Source organism: Lathyrus oleraceus, chromosome 2, assembly GCF_024323335.1.
Source record: "Lathyrus oleraceus cultivar Zhongwan6 chromosome 2, CAAS_Psat_ZW6_1.0, whole genome shotgun sequence".
Classification (NCBI taxonomy): domain Eukaryota; kingdom Viridiplantae; phylum Streptophyta; class Magnoliopsida; order Fabales; family Fabaceae; genus Lathyrus; species Lathyrus oleraceus.
Genome location: NC_066580.1, coordinates 77,787,104 through 77,813,938, shown reverse-complemented (window position 1 = coordinate 77,813,938; position 26,835 = coordinate 77,787,104). Strand labels below are relative to the sequence as shown.

The window sequence follows — 26,835 nt, the reverse complement described above, 5'->3', positions numbered from 1 at the left end:
TAATAGAAATAATTAGTGTCTTATATATTAATAATAAAATTATTATTTTTTCCTCCAAAATGTCAATCTTTTTTTTGGGAATGATATCTTTCCCGCCAAAAAGTTTGTGTTTTTACTGTCTCGGCCAATGATTTGCCGAGTATTCAACTATTAATTCTTGTATAAATATCAGAACTTGTAGAAATGTAACTCAGACCACAAGATCCTTTCTTTAGTTCATAATGTCTGTTTGTGGTCTTGTATTTTATGGACACGGTGAAAAAATGAGTGTTTGCCTTGATCCACAATGGAATTTCAGAACACTGATTTCTGCCATCCACACTGGCTTCCGACAGTTGGGCGGGCGTCGTATGAAGGTGAGGAAAGTAGAGTATCGTTGTCCATACATAACGTTGACTGATGCAAGCCCCGATGGTACGTACATGTATTACCTGGATCGTATAGAAAATGATGAAGATGTCCAGTGTATGTTTTCGGCACATAGTGGTGAAGTTAATAGAGGAGTTGAAGGTCCACTTGTGTTGGTTGTTGTTGTTGATTAGTTTTTTAATTACCAATTGTGTTGGTTGTTGTTGTTTAGTTAATGTGGTCTTACTTTGTAACCATAACCCTTTGATTAACAAATGTATTTCATAAATGTTTGTTCCCAAAAGACATTAGAAATACACAATGGTTTATATATATTACGTGCATAGTAGTTAATAAATAAATAAATAAACATAGTCATCTGAACGGATATTTAAAACAACAAGATAATCATCTGGAAGGTCGTTGGGATGGTCCTGCAACATTAGGACATTTCCTACGCATGTGTCCTATTTCACAACAAATTCCACACCTTCTCTTCTCCTTCTCAACGTCATCCATCTCAGTTCTAATCCTGGTGCTGTTTGGGCGCCCTTTCTTCCTCCTTCTCATAGAGTCGTCGTGGCAAAGAGTAAATCCTTCATATTATGGCCAATTCTCCTCATGGGGAAGTCCTAGGAAACTCTCCTGATAGACCTTGAAGACGTTAAGAATTTTGAAGACGTCTGGATTGTGAATGGAATAGTCCTGGCGTATGCTCGAACATGCTGCGATTACATGAGAGCAAGGTAAGTGAAATGCCTGAAATTTCCCACAGTCACAGTGTTGTTTCCTTAGATCAACGCTGAACGTTCCGGTTGGTCGACCGTCGTTATGATTAATCTTCTCTTAGACCATGAAATAAAATCTCTCTCGGTCGAACTGCATGACGTTATGCGTGTTAGCTTTGATGACTTCCTCAACCATCCCCTTGTTGCAGTTATCAAATGAGTCAACATCAACCTACAAAACACACAAAGCAAGCACGGATCGAAGCAAATAAGATTCAAAAATCCATAATCATACCAAAAATCATCCAAAAGCATACCAATCGATTCATCATGCAATGCACATTCACAATCCATAATCATTTCAACATAAAACACCAAAACAAGCACGGATCGAAGCAAATAAGATTCATCATCCAAAATTCAATCAGTCATATCTCACTCAAAAAACATGGAATTTCATGATTCAAAGCTCAAAATGCTCAGCATAACAAGATCTATAATATCATGGCAAGGAAAATCAAAAATAAGAGAGTTGATTTGTAACCTCTTGAAGAGCAGAACTGGAAATCACGAGCTGCAGGCCTTGGCAATACTTTATAGTTTCTCTACAATGATTATTGAGGTGATTGGAAGGAAGATTGAAGCTCAATTGTGCTTGCATTCACAAAAATCTGAAATCACCATTGATATTCAAAGCTTCGAGCATGCTTCCATACAACACCAATTCTCTTGATTCCACGTGCAAACTTACTCCACAACACTTCAGGATCAATAATCAAGCAATGGAAATGGTTCTTGTTTGAAGATTTGCAAGAAAATTTTGAGAGAAAAATTGATGAATTTGAGATCTAGATCTGAAATTATGAGAGCTCCCTCTGAAAACAGTTAGGGTTATGCTTATATACCACCTACTAATCATGTTTAATTAAGCTTAAACCAAATGCAAATGGAATTAATTGAGTTTTAAGGTGTAAGTGCCAATTTGGTTTTCACCCCCATGCATGGAATGCATGCATGAACAGTGCACGAAATTTTATTCATTTTCATTTAAAATTCCATTTTGGAGCCAATGGTGATGGAAAAAAGATCAAGCCATGCACCAATTTTAAATTTCATGTTTTCCCTCCAAAAATCCAATGAATTATCAAATGCTCATGTGAATATAATTTGTGTAATGTAATGCATGATTTGGAAACTAGAGGTCAAAAGAAGAAGAATGCAAAAAGAGCCACCCAATTTGGAGTTTTGGTTGAGAAGTTATGCCCATTTGAATCTTCAAGTACACTTTGCCATGTTTTGACCATATCTCCTTAACCACACATGAGAAATTGATGATCTTGGAATTTTTGGAAATGGGAGAGAAAGGTCTACAACTATCATGTTCAACAAAATTTCATTTGAAGCTTTCTTGATGATGTAATTTGAAGTTGAAGTTAGGCTAAAACCTTTCTATTTTTGGCAAGTTTGAATTATAGGTCACTTTCTATTTTTGGAAAGTTTTGACCTGACTTTAAATTCTTCAATGTTGATGTTTGAAATGTCAAATGAGACTTGTTTGAACATGAATGAAGTATTTCTAATTACTTCCCACCTCCAAATCCACAGTTGACTTTGCTGTTGACTTTCTAGGTCTCCAGATGACCTGGCAATGTTCTGATGAAATTCAAGCCTCTACCACTTGGGATTTTGCTTCAAAATAACATCATGACTCATGTGAACTCTTGTGAATGATTGTGGGGTCCAAATTCTCAAGAATGGCCACCATCTATTGCTCAATGACTGCCTTTGACTGTCTTGACCTGTGATTGCTATATCTGCAAGACAAAGGTTAGATGACATATTTTTGTACTTTTGGTTAGTGGTAAAAATAAAAACAATGATATACAAATGCAAAACATGCTTGGTGATCAAGAATCACTCTCAGAAAGATAACCCACCCACAGGGAAGGAGGCAAGGTGCACAATGATCCTTGAGGCAATGTAATGATGTGATATGATGCCATGAGGGATCTTAAGGACAAAATTGGGGTCTTATGGGGAAAAAGAAAAAGAATGCGTGAGCAGGTCACGACTCTGAATTAGGGAAAACAACAACTAGACACTGCGTGAACAAAACACGACTGGACTGGAGACCTCACTGGGGAGTGAAGGATTCAAACTGGGGAAAAGAAGAACCCCAAAGGAAAACACATCCATTGGAAAGAATCAAGCTGACTCAAGCTATCCACAAAGGATACTTCGGATAAAAATCCGGACTCGGACTGGGGAAAAGATTCACACAGAACCTCCCTACCGGGGAAAAATGCATATATTGGGGAACGCCAATACAGCAAAAAGGGAAAAATCACAACGGAAACTCCACTGGAGAAGGTCTAACAAAAAGACTCTCCTCGGGAAGCAACAAAGAATGAGGTGTTACCGGTATAGGGTAACAAGCTCAGGAAGAAAGAATATCTAAGACCGGTATAAGGGTGAGAGATATCAATCAACCAAACATCTGAGAAAGACCTGAAAAAGGTACATCAACTCAGGAAAAATCTGACTCCACAGGGGACCAAGGTCATAATAGGGAGCAAAAAGGAAGGAACACCAAGGATACGGTTACTGGGTATATAATAGGTGACCGACCGATACGTGAATTGGTATATATGCCAAGACACTCATCATCCGAAAGGAGGGCTTGAAAAAGCAAATCGACTTACAGGATGGACATTCGAATCCACAACGGGAAAACGAATCTTACTCAGCTGGGAAAAAAAAACCCAAAGAGCGCATGAGATATAATATCCATTACCGTCAGAACGTGGATAGTATACTCGCATGAGATATATTATCTATTACCGTCAGAACGTAGATAATACACTCGCATGGAAGGAACACCATGGATACCGGTTACTGGGTATATAATAGGTGGCCAACCGAAAACGTGAATTGGTATATATGCCAAGACACTCATCATCCTGAAGAGAGCGAAACACAAACTTATCAAAGGATGGATATTCGATTCTACAAAGAATACGAATCTTACTCCACTGGGGAAAATCAACAAAGGATTCCAACCAAAGAGTGAAAGAGATATATTATTCATTACCGTCAGAACGTGAATAATACACTCGAAAAAGGAAGAGACACCAGAGATACCGATTACGGGGTATACAATAGGCGACCAACCGAAGATAGAGAGACAATCGATACCAACAACAACAGGGTAAACGAAAGATAACTCACAGGGGATAAATTGCAAGCATCCGACAATTATCCAAGAGAACATATCAAATATTCGATTCCACAAAGGAATAACGGATCTTACTCGACTGGGGAAACACAACAGGCTTCGACTGAAGAGTGCATGAGATATATTATCCATTACCGTCAGAACGTGGATAACATACTTGCATGGAAGATTATCCACAACCGGTTACAGGGTTAATAAAGGATAAATCAACCGAAAAGAAAGGCATCGGGATACCAAAACTAGGTATATAATGATGACCGGTCAAAGGGAGCAACAATCATTACCAAGCAAAAGGGTAAATGAAAGAGAACTCACACAGGAAACATTGATAAACATCAATGGTCCGGGGAACAAATCACTGGCAAACGGTGAAAGGACCCACTGAGGATAAAATTGCTAGCATCCGGCAATTATCCACAAAAAGACTTGCTGGAGATACAATTGCTAGCAAACGACAATTATCCAGAAGCAAGGAAGGAATATCATCATCGAATATTGAATGAAGATAACCACAAAGAGTAACCATCATCGGTTAGGATGAATCAACAAGGTTAACTCTGCAAAGGGGGAGAAATTAGGGTTTACAACTACCGACTACGGGGTAGAAGACCAAAACTCTGGCTGAGGATAAAATTGCTAGCATCCGACAATTATCCACAAAAAAGCACAGACTCCGTTGGGAATAAAACCACAACAACATAGGATTTACAACTACCGAATACGGGGTAGAAGACCACAAAATCCACCATCAACCAGAATGAACCACAACGGTTACCTCTGCTAGGGGAAAAGAGATAGGACTTACAACTACCGAATACTGGGTAGTAGCCAACAACTCTGACGAGGATAAAAAGTAGGGTTTACATCTACCGAATACGGGGTAGAAAACCAAAACGTCCGCGTGGGAATGAAAGAATCACAATTCCGCATGGGAAACAACATAGGGTTTATAACAAACCACCAACTGCTGAGGAGCAAGCAAAAACTAGGATTTACGACTACCGACTACTGGGTAGAAAACCATCGACTCTTGCCGAGGAATAAAAGGTATATAACCACAAATTCCGCCAAGAGGAAAAGAAATATAGGACTTATAACTACTGGTATAAGGGTAGAGGCCCAAAAGATTCCGCCGGGGATAAGAAGAATTTTTTGCCGGCTACTGGGCAATTCATTCATTTATTCCACAGGGAAGCACAAAATGCCAATTCAGGATCAAACCAAAAAGGCAAACCGAAACATGACTCATCCTAATGAGGATATAACTCAATAGGAAAATCCATCCCAATATATGTGTTGGGAGGAAACGGAAGAAACCGTCATCCACGAGGATATATCTCAGTGGGGAACTGCAGAAGGAAAGACAAACACTTTCTGCTTATGGAGCCGACTCTATATTGAGAGATTAGACACCTAACATCTGCTTGGGGAAGATCTATTGGAGAGATCTATATCACCCATAGCAGGGAATAACAAACAAAAGATATATGGCAAAAACATGCAATCATGAATATCTGAATGCTGAAAGTATGCATGAATATGCGTAATTTATGTTTGATGAATGCTGACAAAACAGACATTTCTAACACCAACAGGACCCAGGAATCAAACGCCCGGTACTACACTTCCAGAGGAAAACAACCAAGAACCAATTGGAAAGCCAATCTGCTGGAGATCTTCAAGCTAAAAAACAAAGATCTGCGGGGAGGCAAAAGAGATCAGAGATATCAAAGAAATCACAAAATCTCTGAGTGATGGATCAACAATCAACCCAACTGGGGTACAGAAGTATCACAACAGGCAGAAACAACCACAAAAGACAAATCTGTTGAGGAAATGGAGAAATCCCGAGATTTCTGCAGGGGAATCCTCAGTATCAACTGGGAAACAAGAGCTCATTGCACAAACAAGAACTGCTGAAGAGAATAGAATACACAAGTAGAATCTAGCCGCACAAGCAACTCTACTGGGAATACTGTCAGCCACTCCATTGGGGATAAACCCAGCGAGGGAAAATAGATCACATAAGTAGATTCTGCAATAAGCCACTCTACTAGGGATCAAAAGTATCAGGAAATCAACCAAATCTCTGGATGATAGATCACCAACCGACCCCACTGGGGAAACAGAGATTTCAACAGGCAGAAACTGCCATAAAAGCAACTCTGTTGAGGATACCAACTCTGACGGGGATTCCGTAAGGAAACATCACAAATACAATCCATCATACCACAAACCTACTGGTGGCTCCACTGGGGATGAGAAGGAGAGCTGGTGATCAACCACTAAATGCCGAACCTTCCAAGAGGAAACCAACAAGCTGAGAGGGAAATAATCACTGCTCTGCTGAAGGGATAAGAGGTGAAAACCTCAACAAACGCTCTGATGGGGAGATATATCACAAATGCAGTATATCATATCAACAACTCTGCAGACGACTGTGCTGAGGAAAGTGGTAAAGTACCGGGATGTCAACCCACCAACCATTGAATCTTCCAAAAGAAAGCAACCATGCTGAGGGGAGAATACTGTTAGAGAGGACTGTGAAGTCCATAACAAACACTCTGCTTGGGGAACAACCCCAAAAAAAAGCTCTGCTTGGGGAACAACCCCAACCAACAAAACTGGAGAAAGAGGATACAACCATGCCAGGAATATGAACGAATGTCTTACCTGCTGGAAATCATGCCACCCTTGGGAGAGCACTGAGAAATTCTTGAGTATCCTTTCATCATTGTGAATGTTCACTTTGTTTAAAATAACAATTTGAAAAATTTATTTGTTTAAAACAATGACATTTTATCAATTAAAACATGCAAAACATTTGTTGAATCGAAACAAATATGAGTGCAAATAATTGGATAAAAGCTCAAATTGATTTGATGGAATGGTAGCCTGCAAATGGCAAGACTCCATAGATCTGTACAAATTTGAAATCAGTGATATATATTGGAAGAGGGCTACATTGAACATAATGATCCTTTCTCTACCAATTTGAATCTCGATGTATTCGAAGCTTCAGTCGACGACGAATCGAGAATCTCTGACGAAAAGACAGTTGTGGAACAGAAAGTCTTGTCGGGATGCAGTTACTTGCCATATCCCTAATTTTTGCCTAGATTGCCCCAAGATGAGGTACTCAATCTAGCGGGATGCAAATATTCTTTTTCATGTCTCTAACTTTTGCCTAGATCACCCTTGCGGATTCTCCACCGAGACGCTCATTTTTGCCTAAGCCGCCCCTTCGGGTTTTCAACTTAGCGAGCTATTCTGTTTTTCTTTTATACTCCTTTTTATTTTATTTTTTTAGGCAAAGTATTTCTTGACTGCATCTGAATTCACAGGACGAGTGAAATCCTCCCCATCCATTGTTGTAAGCATCAAAGCACCGCCTGAAAAGGCTCTCTTAACAACATATGGACCCCCATAGTTTGGAGTCCACTTGCCCCTGGAATCGGGCGCGAAAGACAAGACTTTCTTGAGCACGAGGTCACCTTCTCGGAACACACGAGGTTTGACCTTCTTATCAAATGCTTTCTTCATTCTCTGCTGATATAACTGACCATGGCACATGGCAGTCAATCTCTTCTCTTTAATCAAATTCAGCTGGTCATAACGACTCTGAATCCATTCAGCATCAGTCAACTTGACTTCCATCAAGACTCTCATTGATGGGATCTCCACCTCTACTGGGAGAACAACCTCCATGCCGTAAACGAGAGAAAAAGGGGTTGCCCCTGTTGAAGTGTGGACAGATGTACGATAACCATGCAAAGCAAATGGCAGCATCTCATGCCAATATTTGTACGTAACTGTCATCTTCTGGATAATCTTCTTGATGTTCTTGTTAGCAGCTTCAACAGCCCCATTCATCTTGGGTCTGTAGGGAGAGGAATTATGGTGTGCAATCTTGAACTCAGCGCACAACTCTTCCATCATCTTATTATTCAGATTAGATCCATTATCAGTAATGATCTTATCTGGCACACCATAACGGCAAATCAGCTGATTCTTGATAAACTTCATGACCACCTGCCTGGTCACATTCGCATACGATGCGACTTCAACCCATTTGGTGAAGTAATCAATTGCTACGAGAATAAACCTGTGTCCTTTGGACGCCTTCGGTTCAATCATGCCGATCATGTCGATTCCCCACATAGAGAAAGGCCATGGTGATGAAATCACATTCAGAAGTGTCGGAGGAATATGAATCTTATCCGCATAAATCTGACACTTGTGGCATTTCTTCACATATTTGCAGCAGTCAGACTCCATTGTCAGCCAATAGTAGCCTGCTCTCAACATCTTTCTAGCCATGGCATGTCCATTGGAATGAGTACCAAACGAACCCTCATGGACCTCAGTCATCAACATGTTTGCTTCGTGTCTATCCACACATCTGAGCAAAACCATGTCAAAATTTCTCTTGTACAACACTTCACCACTGAGGTAGAAACTGCCTGACAACCTTCTCAAAGTTTTCCTATCTTTCACAGATGCCCCAGGCGGGTAAACCTGGTTCTGAAGGAAATTCTTGATATCAAAATACCAAGGCTTGTCATCATTCACTTCTTCAACTGCAAACACGTGAGCTGGTCTATCCAAGCGCATCACGGTGATGTTGGGAACTTCGTTCCAATACTTGACTACAATCATGGAAGCAAGCGTAGCAAGAGCATCTGCCATCCGATTATCCTCTCGAGGAATGTAATGAAAGTCAACTTCTGTAAAGAATGTTGAAATCCTTCTTGCATAATCTCTATACGGGATGAGACCCGGCTGATTCGTCTCCCATTCACCCTTGATCTGATTGACAACCAGGGCCGAATCACCATACACATCAAGATGCTTGATTCTCAAATCAATACATTCTTCCAGTCGCATAATACAGACCTCATACTCAGCCATATTATTCGTGCATTTGAAAGTTAGCCTTGCTGTAAACGGAATATGCGTGCCACGAGGAGTAATGATTACTGCCCCAATTCCATTTCCATACTGATTCACAGCGCCATCAAACACCATCGTCCATCTGGAACCAGGTTCCAGACCTTCATCAAGTGTAGGCTCATCACAATCTTTCATTTTCAAATACAGAATCTCCTCATTTGGGAAGTCGTACTGAACAGACTGATGATCTTCAATCGGCTGGTGCGCTAAATGGTCAGCCAAGATACTACCTTTGATAGCTTTCTGAGCTCGATACTCAATATCATACTCAGACAACAACATCTGCCAACGAGCAATCCTCCCGGTTAAAGCAGGCTTCTCAAAAATATACTTGATTGGATCCATTCTGGATATCAACCAAGTTGTATGATTTATCATGTACTGGCGTAAACGCTTAGCAGCCCAAGCCAAAGCACAACACGTCTTCTCAAGCATAGAGTATCGAGACTCACAATCAGTAAACTTCTTACTGAGGTAGTAGATAGCAAATTCTTTCTTCCCTGATTCGTCTTGTTGACCGAGTACACAACCCATCGAGTCTTCAAGAACGGTCAAATACATAATCAGAGGTCTTCCTTCAACAGGCGGAGACAAGATCGGAGGTTCAGACAGATATTCTTTGATACTGTCGAAAGCTTTCTGGTAATCCTCGGTCCAATCATGAGACTGATCTTTCCGGAGGAGCTTGAATATCGGCGCACATGTGGCAGTCATGTGGGATATAAATCTGGAAATATAGTTCAAGCGGCCAAGAAAACCTCGGACTTGCTTTTCAGTTTTGGGCGCAGGTATCTCTTGTATTGCTTTGACCTTTGCAGGATCAACCTCAATACCTCTCTCGCTGACAACAAAACCCAACAACTTGCCGGAACGGACTCCAAATGTACATTTGTTCGGATTCAGACGAAGTCTAAACTTCCTCAAACGCTGAAAAAGCTTCAACAAATGCTCAACATGTTCAACTTCCGTTCGGGACTTAGCAATCATATCATCAACATAGACCTCTATCTCCTTGTGCATCATATCATGAAACAAGGTAGTCATAGCACGTTGATACGTGGCTCCGGCGTTCTTCAAACCGAAGGGCATCACTCGATAACAGAATGTTCCCCAAGGTGTGATGAATGTTGTCTTCTCCATATCTTCGGGTGCCATTTTGATTTGATTATAACCGGAAAATCCGTCCATAAACGAAAAGACTTTGAATTTAGCTGTATTTTCTACCAACATATCAATGTGTGGTAGAGGGAAATCATCTTTCGGGCTAGCCTTATTCAAATCACACATACGGAATTTTCCGTCTTTCTTAGGCACAGACACAATATTGGCCACCCATTGAGGATATGTAGAAGTCACCAGAAACCCCGCATCAATTTGCTTCTGAACTTCCTCTTTGATCTTCACTGCCATATCTGGATGAGTTCTTCTGAGCTTCTGCTTCACAGGCACGCACTCAGGCTTCAAAGGCAGGAAATGTTGCACAATATCTGTATCTAGACCCGACATGTCTTCATACGACCAAGCAAAGATATCGGAATATTCTTGTAGCAAACTGATCAACCCCTTCTTGACAAACTCTTCAAGAAGTGCCCCAATCTTCACCATACGAACACAATCCTCAGACCCCAAGTTGACTGTTTCCAGATCTTCGAGATGCGGCTGAATGATCTTCTTCTCATGCTCAAGGAGACGGGAAATCTCGTCGAGAATCCCTTCAACATCATCTTCCTCTGCCTCGAATACAGGGAATTCAAAATTGGGAGATGGCGTTGGATCATTATGTTCAATGGGTTTTAGAATCAACCTGCATAATGATTTTGGATAATAAAACTTTAGAATTTAAACAAGCAAATCATTATGCAGATGAAAAAATTGCTTTTATTCTTGTTTTTAGGGTTTTTTGTGATCACTGATTTCATGCAAAAGCAAAAAGTGAAGACAAATGGAAAAACAAATGTTTAACAATGCATTAATTGAATGAAATATCATTGTATAAATGCTGCCAACAATGTCATCACTTCTCCTTTTGGCATGGGAGAAGGGTTTTGAACAAAGTGAACAAATTACGCTGACTTATGAATGACCCTAGGAACATCCACAGCGACCCAATTATGGCAGACACCACCAGGAATAACAAAGTTGCTCAAATCCTCTGCATCCTCTTCCAGAATAGCAGCAGCTTCCTCAGCTTGATCAGCATGGACGAAACCTCCACCCTTGAACAACCCTTGCTCGTTGAATGCCCCAGAAGAATAGCCAATGCCAGCCCGGGATTTGTTGTCTTCAAGCTTAATCATCTTCCCCAAACCAGCGACTGCACCACATTCAATGGCCAGTTTCGCATCACGGTAGGAAGCAAATGAAGGAGACTTCTTCTCAATCGGCTTAGCAATAGATAAAGCTTGGAAAGGAGTTCCAACTTCGTCCTCAGCATCAATATATGAGAAAGAAGGCAAGTGGCTAACCAGGAGAGCCTTTTCTCCCCCTACCACAACCAATTTCTTGTTCTTGACGAATTTCAGCTTCTGGTGTAGGGTGGATGTCACGGTGCCAGCCTCGTGAATCCATGGCCTACCAAGGAGACAACTATAAGATGGGTGGATATCCATAACCTGAAAGGTAACTTGGAAATCACTTGGTCCAATCTTGATTGGGAAATCAACTTCCCCAATCACAGTCTTACGCGACCCATCGAAAGCCTTCACAACAACACCACTCTGCCTCATAGGAGGACCTTGATATGACAATCTCGAGAGAGTGGTCTTCGGAAGTACATTCAAAGATGACCCAATGTCCACCAGCACGTTGGACATGGCGTCAGTCTTGCAATTCATGGAAATATGTAGAGCCATGTTGTGGTCTCTTCCCTCCTCGGGGAGATCAGCGTCACAGAAACTCAAAGTGTTGCAAGCAGTGATGTTTGCAACAATACTATCAAACTGTTCGATCGTGACATCATGATCAACATAGGCCAGGTCCAAAACTTTTTGCAGAGCCTCCCTATGGGGTTCTGAATTCAGAAGCAAAGATAGCACGGAGATCTTGGACGGCGTTTGTAGAAGCTGGTCTACAACGTTGTACTCACTCTTCTTGATGAGCTTCAGCATCTCATCACATTCTTCATTCACAATGCCGCTTGGGCCAACAGAAGAAGCAGGAGTCTTTTGTACAGAGGAGGGTTTGGCAACAGCAAGTGCCGAATTCTGAACATTCACTGCAGTTCCAACCGGACGCTCAGCAGAATCAGAAACAACATGAGGCTTCGGGGGTGCAGAAAACACACGACCACTACGGGTCAACCCGCTTACGTCAGCAATATTAACCACGGAAGTTGAAGGCAACGACACCTCTTTCCCATCTTCCACAACAACGGGATTGTATCGGAAGGGAATCGCTTTATCAGAAGAATAAGGCACAGGGCCTGCTGGTTTGATCACCAAAGAAGGAGAGACCTTCGGCTTGCTACCATCATAACGGATGACAACAGGCTCAGGAAGTTTGAACACAGGAGAAATCACATTCACCTCTGGTTCGTCTTCATCAACATTTCTGTTTTAAAGAATCTCAATGGTACCCTCATCCAACAGCTCTTGCAACTCTCTTCGCACTTGGCGACAACCCAATCTATTGACGGAGAAGATACGACATCTGTCATGGTCGTGCTCCATATGACTGTATTGACACAGCAGGCGATGCAACTCGACCAATGACTGTCGAATATGGCTCACATATTTGACTTTATATTTGCCAGGGCAACCCTGGACCATGTTAACCGACTTCCCATGCTCGGGCAATGGGTTCTTCGTAACATTGGGGCCTGAGTCCTCAAAGCTCAGAATGCCGCACCTCATAAGGTCTTGAACCTTGGTCTTCAATGGATAGCAGTTCTCTATATTATGACCCGGAGCACCGGAATGATAAACACAATGTTAATCTGGCTTGTACCACCATTGCGGGTTAGCAGGCACAGCCGGAGGCTCTCTGGGAGTAACCAGTTTCCGCTCTATTAAAGAGGGATATAACTCAGCATATGACATAGGAATTGGATCGAAAGTGATCTTTTTCCTATCATAATTCAGATTGGCCTGATTACTGGTGCTGCCACGAGGCTGGTAAGCCTGTTGCTGTGGACGATGTTGCTGTTGATACTGAGGTTGTTGCTGATGCTGGTTGTTGTCTCTGAAGACAGGTGCTATATGAGCCACCTGATGCTGGTGACGCACCGACTTCCTCTTGGTAGAGGGTCTTCTAGATTTAGCATGGGATTGCACAACATGTTCCTTCCCATCTTTCTTCTTAAACGCCCCATATCGTTTAGAAGAGCTCTCATCTTTAGACAACCGTCCTTCACGGACACCTTCCTCCAAACGCATCCCCATGTTCACCATCTCGGTGAAATCAGAGGGAGCACTCACAACCATCCGCTCATAGTAAAATGAACTAAGAGTCTTCAAAAAGATCTTAGTCATCTCTTTCTCTTCCAGCGGAGGAGTAATCTGAGCTGCTAACTCTCGCCACCTCTGGGCGTACTCCTTGAATATCTCTTTATCCTTCTGAGACATGGCCCTGAGTTGATCACGGTCAGGCGCCATATCAACATTGTATTTGTACTGCTTGACGAAGGCTTCGCCAAGGTCGTTGAAGGATCGGATGTTTGCACTATCAAGGCTCATATACCACCGAAGAGCTGCACCAGACAAACTATCCTGAAAGTAATGAATCAGAAGTTGATCATTATCAGTCTGCGTAGACATTTTCCTGGCATACATGACCAGGTGAGCGAGAGGGCAGGTATTCCCCTTATACTTCTCAAAGTCAAGGACTTTGAACTTGACCGGAATCTTCACACCGGGAACCAGGCATAACTCGGCAGCAGACTTGCCGAATAGATCTTTCCCTCTGAGGGTCTTCAATTCCTTTCGGAGCTCGAGGAATTGGTCATTCATTGCGTCCATCTTTTCATTAACATCTGGGCCCTCAGACGGCTCAGAATGATAAATGGTGTCGTCTACCCTAGGAGTAGTATGCATGACAGGAGGAGGCATCGCAAGGACCGGGCTAGATGCCGGCATGGAAGCAAAGGTAGGAGCTGGAATATCTGGCATGAAACCAGGAGGCATACCCCACGGAAACCCGGCTGGCATGGCATGCGGCATGAAGTGGGCACTGGCAGCTGGCACAGTCGAAGACACAACCTCTGATATAACAGTCCTCTGGGGAGGAGTTGCAGGCGGTGGAGATGGTTGATTCTGAGCAGCCAAGAATTGCTCCATCAGAGCGCTCAATCTGGCGACCTCTTCCTTCAGCTCTCTGTTCTCTTGTTCTAACTGATCCATCACTCTTGCAGAATTGGCTCTGGTATAATACCGGTGAGTCAGCTTGTCTTCAAAATAAATGAAGAGCACAGAGTTAGGCTACAGACAAGAAGACCAGAACAACCTGCTTATGCGAGATGATGCATGCAATGCTCGTGCATATGCTTTGTTTTTATTTCAAGGAACTTTTAGGGTTCTATTTGCAATTTTTGAATATTAAACATTTAATAGCATATGGAAAATATCTCATCAAATATATTCGAGACAAAGAAGTACAGCATTGTTGATTATCACAAGGGAAAAGGAAAATAAACATCCTATGGATCCCTAGAAGCTTGAGATGCTGGAAGACGAGAAACACAAAGCCTCTTGATCGCTCTCTCATATGCTGCTTCCATATCCGCTTTCTCCTTAGCAAGTCGATCATACTTCCTCTTCCAGAACTTGGAAGATTGAGGAAGCAGAGAAGTCCAAGTATCATTCGGATCATCTATTACCTGATGTTCTAGAAATTCGATCAGAGCGTCCTTTTCTTTAAGCTGTTGAAGCAACTCTTCTCTTTCACGGATCCAGGCACGTGAAAGGTCTTCGTCTCTCAACTCCTCTACGCCTTGGTTAGGGAGGGTTGAAGGCCCAGCCACAACCAACGGTGTAGGTCTCGGATAATCATATGGCATAAGATACTCAGAAGCTCTCTGTCTGACCCAAGAAGTATAAGGCTCCAAAGCAATGCAGTTCTTCGGACCCAATTCATTTCTACCCTTCTTATGAATATTGCGCCAAGCGCGGACCATCCTGGCTTTCAGGCCTTGGGGATCTTTACCCTCCTGAAAGAACACACCTTCTAACAGAATGTTATGAGGTTTATCCTTTAGGGGGAACCCAAGCTGACGACATGCTAAGATAGGATTGTAGCTGATCCCACCACATGTACCAAGAAGAGGCACATTAGGGAATTCACCACAATAATCAATGATCTGAACAGTATCATACACGCGATCATACCAAGAGATATCATCATTAGTGAGAGACATAAGTCTCGTCGACCACCGTAGACATCCCTTGTTCTCCTTGAAAGCAACCGTCTGCAGTAAGTGAGAAATAAACCACTTATACAACAGAGGTAAACAGCACATAATAACTCCTCCACCCTTTGCATTCCTCAGATGCAAAGAGACATAGGCATCACCCAACAGAGTTGGAACGAGATTAAGGACTGAAAAGATCCTAATGGCGTTCACATCCACAAATTTGTCGATGTTGGGGAACAATACCAAACCATAGATGAGCAGCACGAATATGGCCTCAAAGGCATCCTCACTCATGGCCTTCCCATAAACGGTAGCTTGAGCGATGAGGAACTCAGAAGGAAGACCCTGAATTCCACCTTTGGTGGTCATATGCGCTTCAATAAGGGATTCATCTATGTGCAACAAGTCTACGATCTCTCGAGAAGTCGGAATACTCTCTAAGCCACTGAACGGCACCTGATCCAGAATAGGAATGCCCACAAGATGAGCATACTCCTCGAGCGTAGGCAACAACTGGAAGTTCGGAAAAGAGAAGTAGTGATACAGAGGATCATAGAACTGAGCCAAAGTATTCATCAACCTGAGTAGTCAACAGAGGCAGAAGCTTCCCATAACGAGCTTTGAAACCCAAGGGATCTAATACATAGGATGTCAGATTCCTTAACTCTTTCACATCGGGCTGTCTAAAGCTGTACTTCTTTGTATGCCTTTTTGGTCTTTCCATGTCTAAAAATTTTGCAAATAAACCCTTTAAGTTCCTTGAAACTTTTCTGATTTTTCTGATGACATGAATGCAGATGAATGCATGAATGCAGCAATCACACTCAAGGATCAAGCAAAGCACACCAGACAAAGGTCATGGGAAAGCTCATAGTATCCTTAATATCAATCATCCATTTTGGTGAATTATGGTTTTCACCTTATCAACACCCAAGTTCCATTGATATTAACGGTACATGAACCGGCTCAATCATCCTTAATATCAATCATCCATTTTGGTGGATTATGGTTTTCTCCTTATCGACACCCAGGTTCCATTGATATTAAGGTTGTCTGAACGACTCAACCATGAATCACGGGTTTGTTGAGAGTCACGAGCATGGAGTCTCGGTTAAGAACCACCCAAAGGGAGTGTACTAGGGTTTAAACCTGCCGAGCATGTTCTACCAGAGGTTCCCATAGTCATCATCCCATCCTTCGAATATTATCGGAGGAACGAATACTCGTATTCCAAAAATATTCTCAAGAGAGACTCTTATGAGTGTAGTATCGCGTAACAATCGCATCAGATCTGACATCTGAACGACTTCCGCACTACGTCCTAAAAATAGGCCAAGATGGGCTTGGTAAACTAAGGTCCTTGGCTTCTAAGGCACATGATTGAAAGAATAATGCCTAACCACAAATAACTTGTGTGACATTATTAATCCAACATGACCTCCACCAAGTGAATGGACTCGCAAGTCAACTTGTTAAGGAATACTCCACACAAGTCGACGAGACTATGCCATTCTCCTATCCTAAGGTGCACTCGAGTTCGGGTATAGAACTCATCTCATAGAGATCACCAAGCAAATAGCAATTGTATATTAAGCAATTCAATCATTACAATCAATACAGTAATCCCAAATTGTACAAAAATATGTCACATAACAAATAAACAAATATCATACAACAAGGGTGAAAAGTAGGCAATACCACCAAGGAGAGAAGTCCCCAACAGAGTCGCCACTTTTCTGTAGCGGCGTATTCGTCACTTTATGATTTATTGATTAAACCAAAAGCAAAGCATACAAAGAATCGAGTCGCCACCGCACTTTTATTTATCCAAAGGAATGGCTAAAAAGCGAACAAAAGCCTAAGAAGTTTTACACATAGAAAACTAATGAAAAGATCAGAGATCGGGGTAAGGGGTAAATTACGCAATGGGAAGGTGTTAGGCACCCAAAACGTCCTAGGTACTCCTAGGGAGCCCTTTTCACACTTGTTGTACGAAATGTTATTTGTTTATGAAATATTTATTGTGCAAACATGATGGAAGGGATGAGAAAAGAATATACAAGTTATTATTCTTGTGTTTGGATGGATAACCATTGCCTACGTACCTTTACAGGATCAAAACCTCGTAGTTCGGCTAAAAGATTTCCAAAATATGAGTGAGTTCATTTTAAACAAAAGCCTTAAGGTCTTTCATTATCCACGGGAGAAAACTCAACCTTATACAAACAACAAGTCCACCACGTGAGAAAAGCTTCAACTTGCTAGTGAGGGGTAAACCTTATAATAAGCAAGGAAGTCTTACAATTCAATCACTAAGGACAAAAGGTGAGATTATCATCAACCACTAAGATAATTGAGATCTATGGCTAATGTATGAAAACTTATCAAGAATGGACAAAGCCACAAAACAATTGAATGAGTGAAATTAACCAATTAGGATTATTCACAAAAGTGGTCAAAGTATGATTAGAATTCAATTCAAAAGAAGTATTATGAAAATGAAGTTTGAAAAATCAAAGGCTTAAGGCCTAGGTTTCTAATTTGAAATCATGTCAAAATGTTTGCACAAAGTTTTCAAGTTTGGGTTAACATGCAAATGGAGGTTTAAAGAAACACAAAAGGTGGAAGGTGAGGGATGTAAAACTTCTTAGATGTTCACCTCTTGAGATCATATGTAGATGATCCAAGTGATTCCTTTGGAATAGGCAATGAGCAATAACAGATAAACAAAGCAAATGGATACCGGATGCCAATCGATGGGCTTACACCAATCTCACAAAACAAAATGGATACTGGATACCAATAAATGGATTTACACCAATCTCCTAAAACAAACATGGATACCAGATGCCAATCAATGGACTTATTCCAATCTCCCCAAAAACAAAACAACACATGGATATCAGATGCCAATCAATGGACTTATTCCAATCTCCCAAAGCAAAACCAAACATGGATATCAGATGCCAATCAATGGACTTACACTAATCTCCTAAAACAAACAAAAGATGGATACCGGATGCCAATCAACTGGACTTATACCAATCTCCAAGGAATGATCATGGGAAAAAAATGCCAATAAATGGACTTACAATTGACTCCTCACACACAACAAGCAAAACAAATGCAATAAGCAAGAGGAAACAAGTTGCCAATAAATGGTCTTACACTCGACTCCAAGGAAATAGGATGCCAATAAATGGTCTTAGTCCCAACTCCTTCCAGATCATAGGAAACAACTGCCAATAAATGGACTTACAATTGACTCCTCAATGGACAAACAAAAGTGTCACAAAGATATGAACAATGATCATGAAATGATGTACAATTAATGATGATAAATGCACAAAGGCACACACACAAACAAATATGCACAGATGAATCAAGTAATCAGACAAACAAGTCAATTAGCACACACTATACACAAGCAACTAGGCTCAAGCAAGGTTAGGCTTTAAAGCCAACTGGAATGGGGTATGTTGTGCTCTTAACCCTAACATTGAGAGTTAGGGTGAAGCAGATGAAATGGAGATGAGGGGTGTGCCTTATAGCTCTTATCCCTGGCCTGGGAGAGCTTTAAACAATAGAATGTGTGGGAGTTCAGAAAGTTGGAACTCTTCTCCACAAGTGATTTGACTCTATAAGATCTTGGGTTATTATCCACAATGCATCAACACATTGTGTGAGCAAAGTGAATGACACAACTGAGTAGCAGGAGATGGATTACACATCTCTTCTATCTGCCAATTGCCTCATAAGAGGACTTTTCCTGCTTGGCACAAAAATTAAACAATCACAAGCATTGCCTCTTAAGGAGGACTTCAGACAGGTGCCTACCAATAACAGTAGGTCTTCCAGACTACATGAAGATTAGAGGTTATACCTAAGTGGTTAAGCAACCAAGCAAAGGCAAAGTTCAAGTGAACTTAAAGCAACTAATGTACCTGTGGAAACATCAAACAAGTCAGTACAAAGTTCAGACAACCAAACATCAGTCAATAAGCAACAAACAATCTCAATGTACACAATATGTAAGCCAAAAGTCAAACTCAAATAAGTCAACATCAACCTACAAAACACACAAAGATTAGTAATCAAAGGTAAACATCAATGCTCAAGTGATAGAGCATCAACAACTATGGAACTTGGATGTTCAACTTGAAATCAAAGCTCAAATGTGAGAGGCAAACCACTAGGTCAAAGCCTAGGGTCAAAGATGGAGAACAAATTCAAACCAGAAGCTGAAATTTAACATGAATCAACTTCAAACACATCTTGAAACAATCCAAAAGGTCTCACATCAATATCATATACCAAAAGCATTTCATGATCAATTGAAATTCAAGGCAATTTTAAAGCTCAAATGTGACCAACCAGCATGAAAAATCTCAATTAAATCAGAAATGATTCAAATAATTCCAACAAAATTCATGAGCAATCACAACATTCATAATATGCATCACACAAAAAATCAGGACAATTGGAGATCATTTGGCATGGCAAACACATCATTCAAGTTGAACATCAAAAGGTGTGACACAAATTGTCACACCAACTTAGCATGATCATAAAACAGAAATGATAAATGGTAAAAATACCAAATCAACACTAAAATGTCCAGCAAAGAGTCTAGTTTCATCATGCAAATTTTCAGAATCATTGGATCAAAGACCAGCATTTCACAAATGTATAAGCATGGCAATGTACAAAATGGATACATGCTCACATACCCTAGCACAAAATGAAATCCAGCCAAGCACAATTTTGGAATTAATGATGAAAAAATAATAGACAGAAAAAGAAACACAATGCAAAAAACCTGGTAATTTTTGGATTGATTTTCAATTAGATATGATTTTTGCAAGATGAGGAAAAAATAAAAACACATATGAAGCCATGGCATGGAATATATGAGAAAAATGAATGAAGCATATGAATATATGGCACGGATGGGAATCGAATTAGGTAACAATTTGAATTCAAACGCGCGCGCCACACAAAACGACTGTGTATCACCTCAAAACCCTAAAGCGCGCGCTGTGCATGGCAATTGGAATCCGCAGGTAATCACATGAACTCATGGCAAAATTCGCAGGAAAACATATGCGTTTCATGGCAAAATTCGCAGGAAATCTGGAAACGGTATGAACATGATGAAGATCATGAAGATCTTCATCTGGAAATTTCCAGATCAAAAAAAAAATGTTCCAGAAATCATCCAAAAGCATACCAATCGATTCATCATGCAATGCACATTCACAATCCATAATCATTTCAACATAAAACACCAAAACAAGCACGGATCGAAGCAAATAAGATTCATCATCCAAAATTCAATCAATCATATCTCACTCAAAACAGCATGGAATTTCATGATTCAAAGCTCAAAATGCTCAGCATAACAAGATCTATAATATCATGGCAAGGAAAATAAAAAATAAGAGAGTTGATTTGTAACCTCTTGAAGAGCAGAATTGGAAATCACGAGCTGCAAGCCTTGGCAATGCTTTACAGTTTCTCTACAATGATTATTGAGGTGATTGGAAGGAAGATTGAAGCTCAATTGTGCTTGCATTCACAAAAATCTAAAATCACCATTGATATTCAAAGCTTCGAGCATGCTTCCATACAACACCAATTCTCTTGATTCCACGTGCAAACTTACTCCACAACACTTCAGGATCAATAATCAAGCAATGGAAATGGTTCTTGTTTGAAGATTTGCAAGAAAATTTTGAGAGAAAAATTGATGAATTTGAGATCTAGATCTGAAATTATGAGAGCTCCCTCTGAAAACAGTTAGGGTTATGCTTATATACCTCCTACTAATCATGTTTAATTAAGCTTAAACCAAATGCAAATGGAATTAATTGAGTTTTAAGGTGTAAGTGCCAATTTGGTTTTCACCCCCATGCATGGAATGCATGCATGAACAGTGCACGAAATTTTATTCATTTTCATTTAAAATTCCATTTTGGAGCCAATGGTGATGGAAAAAAGATCAAGCCATGCACCAATTTTAAATTTCATGTTTTCCCTCCAAAAATCCAATGAATTATCAAATGCTCATGTGAATATAATTTGTGCAATGTAATGCATGATTTGGAAACTAGAGGTCAAAAGAAGAAGAATGCAAAAAGAGCCACCCAATTTGGAGTTTTGGTTGAGAAGTTATGCCCATTTGAATCTTCAAGTACACTTTGCCATGTTTTGATCATATCTCCTTAACCACACATGAGAAATTGATGATCTTGGACTTTTTGGAAATGGGAGAGAAAGATATACAACTTTCATGTTCAACAAAATTTCATTTGATGCTTTCTTGATGATGTAATTTGAAGTTGAAGTTAGGCTAAAACCTTTCCATTTTTGGCAAGTTTGAATTATAGGTCACTTTCTATTTTTGGAAAGTTTTGACCTGACTTTAAATTCTTCAATGTTGATGTTTGAAATGTCAAATGAGACTTGTTTGAACATGAATGAAGTATTTCTAATCACTTCCCACCTCCAAATCCACAGTTGACTTTGCTGTTGACTTTCTAGGTCTCCAGATGACCTGACAATGTTCTGATGAAATTCAAGCCTCTACCACTTGGGATTTTGCTTCAAAATAACATCATGACTCATGTGAACTCTTGTGAATGATTGTGGGGTCCAAATTCTCAAGAATGGCCACCATCTATTGCTCAATGACTGCCTTTGACTGTCTTGACCTGTGATTGCTTCATCTGCAAGACAAAGGTTAGATGACATATTTTTGTACTTTTGGTTAGTGGTAAAAAGAAAAACAATGATATACAAATGCAAAACATGCTTGGTGATCAAGAATCACTCTCAGAAAGATAACCCACCCACAGGGAAGGAGGCAAGGTGCACAATGATCCTTGAGGCAATGTAATGATGTGATATGATGCCATGAGGGATCTTAGGGACAAAATTGGGGTCTTACAGGTGTCATTATGTGAAAGACGGTATTATCATCTCCATTAAATAATGGTTGATGATAAATGATGTCTTCAACATAACGTTGCAACTTCTTTTCAATACGGTCTTTTAAATGATGATAGTCGGAGTTGATGTGGATTTTGAACATAGTTACATTCGTATTGCAAAATGAGAATCCCTCACTTGAATCTGTGAAAAGTGATCCTTCGGAATGGATAGAAACAATTAAATTTCTTTGAGCCATGGATGTGTAAATTTAGTGTGAATATAAATGAGGATTTAATTTGGTGTGAATATAAATGAGAATATATATGAGGATTTGGTTTGGTGAATGTAAATGAGGTAGTAGTAGATATATTTATAGGAAATATGAATTTGATTTTGTGTGAATGTAAATTGAGGATTTGATTTGGTGAATGTAAATGAGGTAGTAGTAGTATTTATAGGAAAAATCAATTTGATTTGGTAAGCATAATAAAACAAAATCCAAATCACATGCTATTTCTAAGTTAAATAGAGGAGAGAGAGAGGGAAACGCGTGCTGAAAATGGCATGTGATACCTCGTCACTTGGAGTGACGAGCCAAAACCCTAGGCATAAAGCCCTCGCCATTCCATTTGACGAGGGGATGAAGAGAAAGAAAGCACTCGCCATTCCATTTGACGAGGGGATGAAGAAGTAGGCATAACTCGTCAATCAAAGTGACGAGCCATTGGTGCAGGAAATTGACATTGAGTTTTCCCTTCAGCGTGGGAATCTCATGTTGCAGGGAAGCCTTACAATTTTTTTTTTCAGGCATGACATGCAATGCAAGAGTCTAATCCTCTACTATTCAAACTTTTACCAAATTTTTTTATTATAATTTTACCACTATAAATATTCAATACTTCTACACTTCTTACTCATCATCTACCTACAATTTCTATTTCACACATTCTTACCCTCTTCAAATATTTACTCTCTTCAATTTCTACACTTCCTTTGAAGATGTCTTTCCTATGGATGGGCGAATCATACCGTGGGACGGCGACAAACATCGCCGAATACGTAAGTCTCATTCAAATATTCATTTTTATTATCGTTTTTTTTATCATTTTTTATTTCCGTTCTTTATTAGACCAAATATTCATTATTGTTATTTATTTTAATTTCAGCAAGATGGAAAATTTCGGGTTCATTCGCATTCATATATTCAACCAAGTGCGGTTATAATACCGTACTTGGAGCTAGCAGGTTTTGCGAATGTGGCAAAAATTACAAGTCTAAAAGTAGACTCTAAACTCATTGTGGCATTGTTAGAGAGATGGAGACCGGAGACACATACATTTCATTTACCAACCGGTGAATGTACCATCACATTAGAGGATGCGAGTATGTTATTCGGTCTCCGAATCCATGGAAAAGCTATCAATGGGCCAACAAACGTAACCAATGACGTTTACATGGAAAATTTGGGAATCGAACCAACCGCCTCGGATAAAAATGGGGCTTCTGTCAAAATTGTTTGGCTAGAAGCAGTATTAACGCAACTCAAAAATAACCCTAACCCGTCCGAGGCAGAAAATATTTTACATGCAAAATTTATATTTTACTTTTAATTTCTACCTTTTTAATGCCAGATAAAAGTCACAATTTGTTGCATTCTTCTTGGTTACCTTTAGTAGGAGACCTTGAAAAATGTAATTCATACAGTTGGGGTTCTGCTTGTTTGGCTACATTATATAGACATATGTGCAAGGCGGCCCATAGAGGAGTAAAGAGCATAGGAGGATGTGTGGTATTACTAACTGTATGGGCATTCACACGCATACCATTGATAGCCCCAGTTAGTAACGAGGTTCCATCATTTCCTTATGCATTAAGGTAACGATTTTCATTTAAATGCAATTTATATTTATCAAAATTATTTATACCTCCCTTTAACATATTTTTTTTAATATGCAAGATGGTGCAAACGAGGTATGAATTATCGAACTAATCCTCGACATCATTTACAAGGGTACCGTGTTGCAATAGAACACATGGAAGAAAAAGATGTAAGAATGATTAATTATAATATTTAACTTATTTAAATTTATTTTATACATTCTAATATTAATTATAATATTAAACTTATTTAAATTTATTGTATACATTCTAATATTAATTATAATATTAAAGTTATTTATTTTATACATTCTAATAGGTATATTTCTTTTAACAGTTTATTTGGAGGCCGTACATACAATATCCAGTGCCTGATTATAATGACAGCCGAGTCTGGAGTGCAACAACATATATCATATGTTTCTATACCGTTGAGATGCATCAGACGGATCGAGTCAAACTCCAATTTGGATTTGAACAACAAATACCGTCTCCGCCAAGATGTCTAAGTGAACACCATAACATGACTATGGTCCAAGCTTGGGACACGCATTGGCAAGATTTAAATAAAGAAGAGCTGAAAGAATGGAAAAGAAGAAGGCATTTGGTGTTACAAGGAAACTCGGTAACTGGTGAGTCTAAGCTGGGTAGAGAATACATGAATTGGTTTTTATCAATTCCTTTTATGCACGTTGCTCCGACACAATTTTTGGATGATCCCCGTCAACGTGTAGCTTCTTCAACCCAACACACAACCCAACACACAACATCACCCCCACAACAGCATAACCAACCATCATCCTCAGCTCAACAAACATACCAACACATCCAGACCACCCAACAACACACCATTTATTCCACCTCAACTCAACACCATAATCCCCAAACTCCACTCCCTCTAACAAACTACTTTTACAACCAACAATATCAACAACAAACCAACCTACGCCCACCCATACAATACACTCCAATTCCTCAACCCAACTTTCAATACTCAAACCCTCATTCTCAACCCCAACCTTCTAACACCACATACGCACATCCCACTCCCACATACAACCCTGATGATGTGTATTATCCTCCTATCCAACACACCCCACCCGAAACCTACACACAAACCACACATTCACTACCCAACTTTGAGCTCACCGATGACCATTTAATGAGTATGTCTTCTTTTGGCGTTCAAGAACTCGACGTTATGAATATGCCTCCTAACACATCACAACAACGTCAAAGTCAACAACAACAACAAAACGCCCTTGATGAATTGTCTTCCGACTCATCTCCGTCTCCCGTAAGACAAAGACAAGAAGACTTGGGCAAGGGAAAACGCAAAAAAGTTGGCACAAGATGTGGAACAGGCGGTCACTATAGATAAAATGTATTGCTTCTATTATATCAATAAAATGTATTTCTTCCATTATATCAATAAAATGTATTTGCTTCCATTATATCAATTAATCATTTTTATTATTAATATTTCAAAAATAATAATATCATAATTTTTTTATTATCATTAAAAACTATAATTATTTACTATTTAATTAAATCAATTAAAAATTATCACAATTATATCAATTAAAAACTATAATTATCACAATTATATCAATTAAATCAATTAAAAGCTATAACTACAATTATATAATTAAATCAATTAAAAACTATAATTATTTACTATTTCAAATATAATTATTTACTATTTAATAATAATATCACAATTTCTTTATTATCATTAAAAATTATTATTATTTTTAATTAAATCAATTATATTAATTAAATATAGAATTAATATTTAAAAAACAATTATATTAATTATTATTAGTATTTAAAAAACTATTTAAAATATTAAAAAAAAAAAACAAAATTCTTCATCTCCTCGTCACTTCAAGTGACGAGCTCACACAGCGTATTTTGGGCCTTCATACGCTCGTCACTTGAAGTGACGAGCCCTAACTGAAAAAATTGGGCCTTCATACGCTCGTCACTTGAAGTGACGAGCCCAAACTGAAAAAGGGGGTAGATTGAGATTTTTTTTCTTCAGAATGGGGTATATTGGGTAAAAAATTTCAATAGCGGGGCAAGGCAGGAAAAAACTCCTAAATAACCCCAAGAAAATTTATTTCTAGTAATGTTTTATTTCTTTATATATTTAATGGGTATTCATTCTACTTTTTATTTTTTATTTTGTAGTTTTTGGAAAATTTTAATTAAAATAATTATCTGATTGAGTTGAGGACTAAAGACACTCACTTTAAGATGTTTTGTGGCATCGGTTTTTCAGGATAAAATAAATTAATTCATATTATTGTTTGTATGGTAGATAATTAATATTTGCACAACAAATAATCAATATTTGCATAATAGATAATTGGTCAAAAATTATTTCCTATGAGGATACAAAGATGAATTGA

The 26,835-nt window shown here is 39.5% G+C and overlaps 1 protein-coding gene across 1 annotated transcript; it reads left to right on the top strand.

Moving 5' to 3' along the window:
- The first annotated feature begins 24,484 nt into the window (after positions 1–24,484).
- Positions 24,485–25,802, top strand: LOC127121996 (uncharacterized). The gene is made up of 2 exons (XM_051052415.1): positions 24,485–24,591; positions 24,759–25,802. Exons 1-2 carry the CDS (start codon positions 24,517–24,519, stop codon positions 25,800–25,802), a joined length of 1,119 nt encoding a protein of 372 aa, XP_050908372.1. The 5' UTR covers positions 24,485–24,516.
- Positions 25,803–26,835: the final 1,033 nt, after the last annotated feature.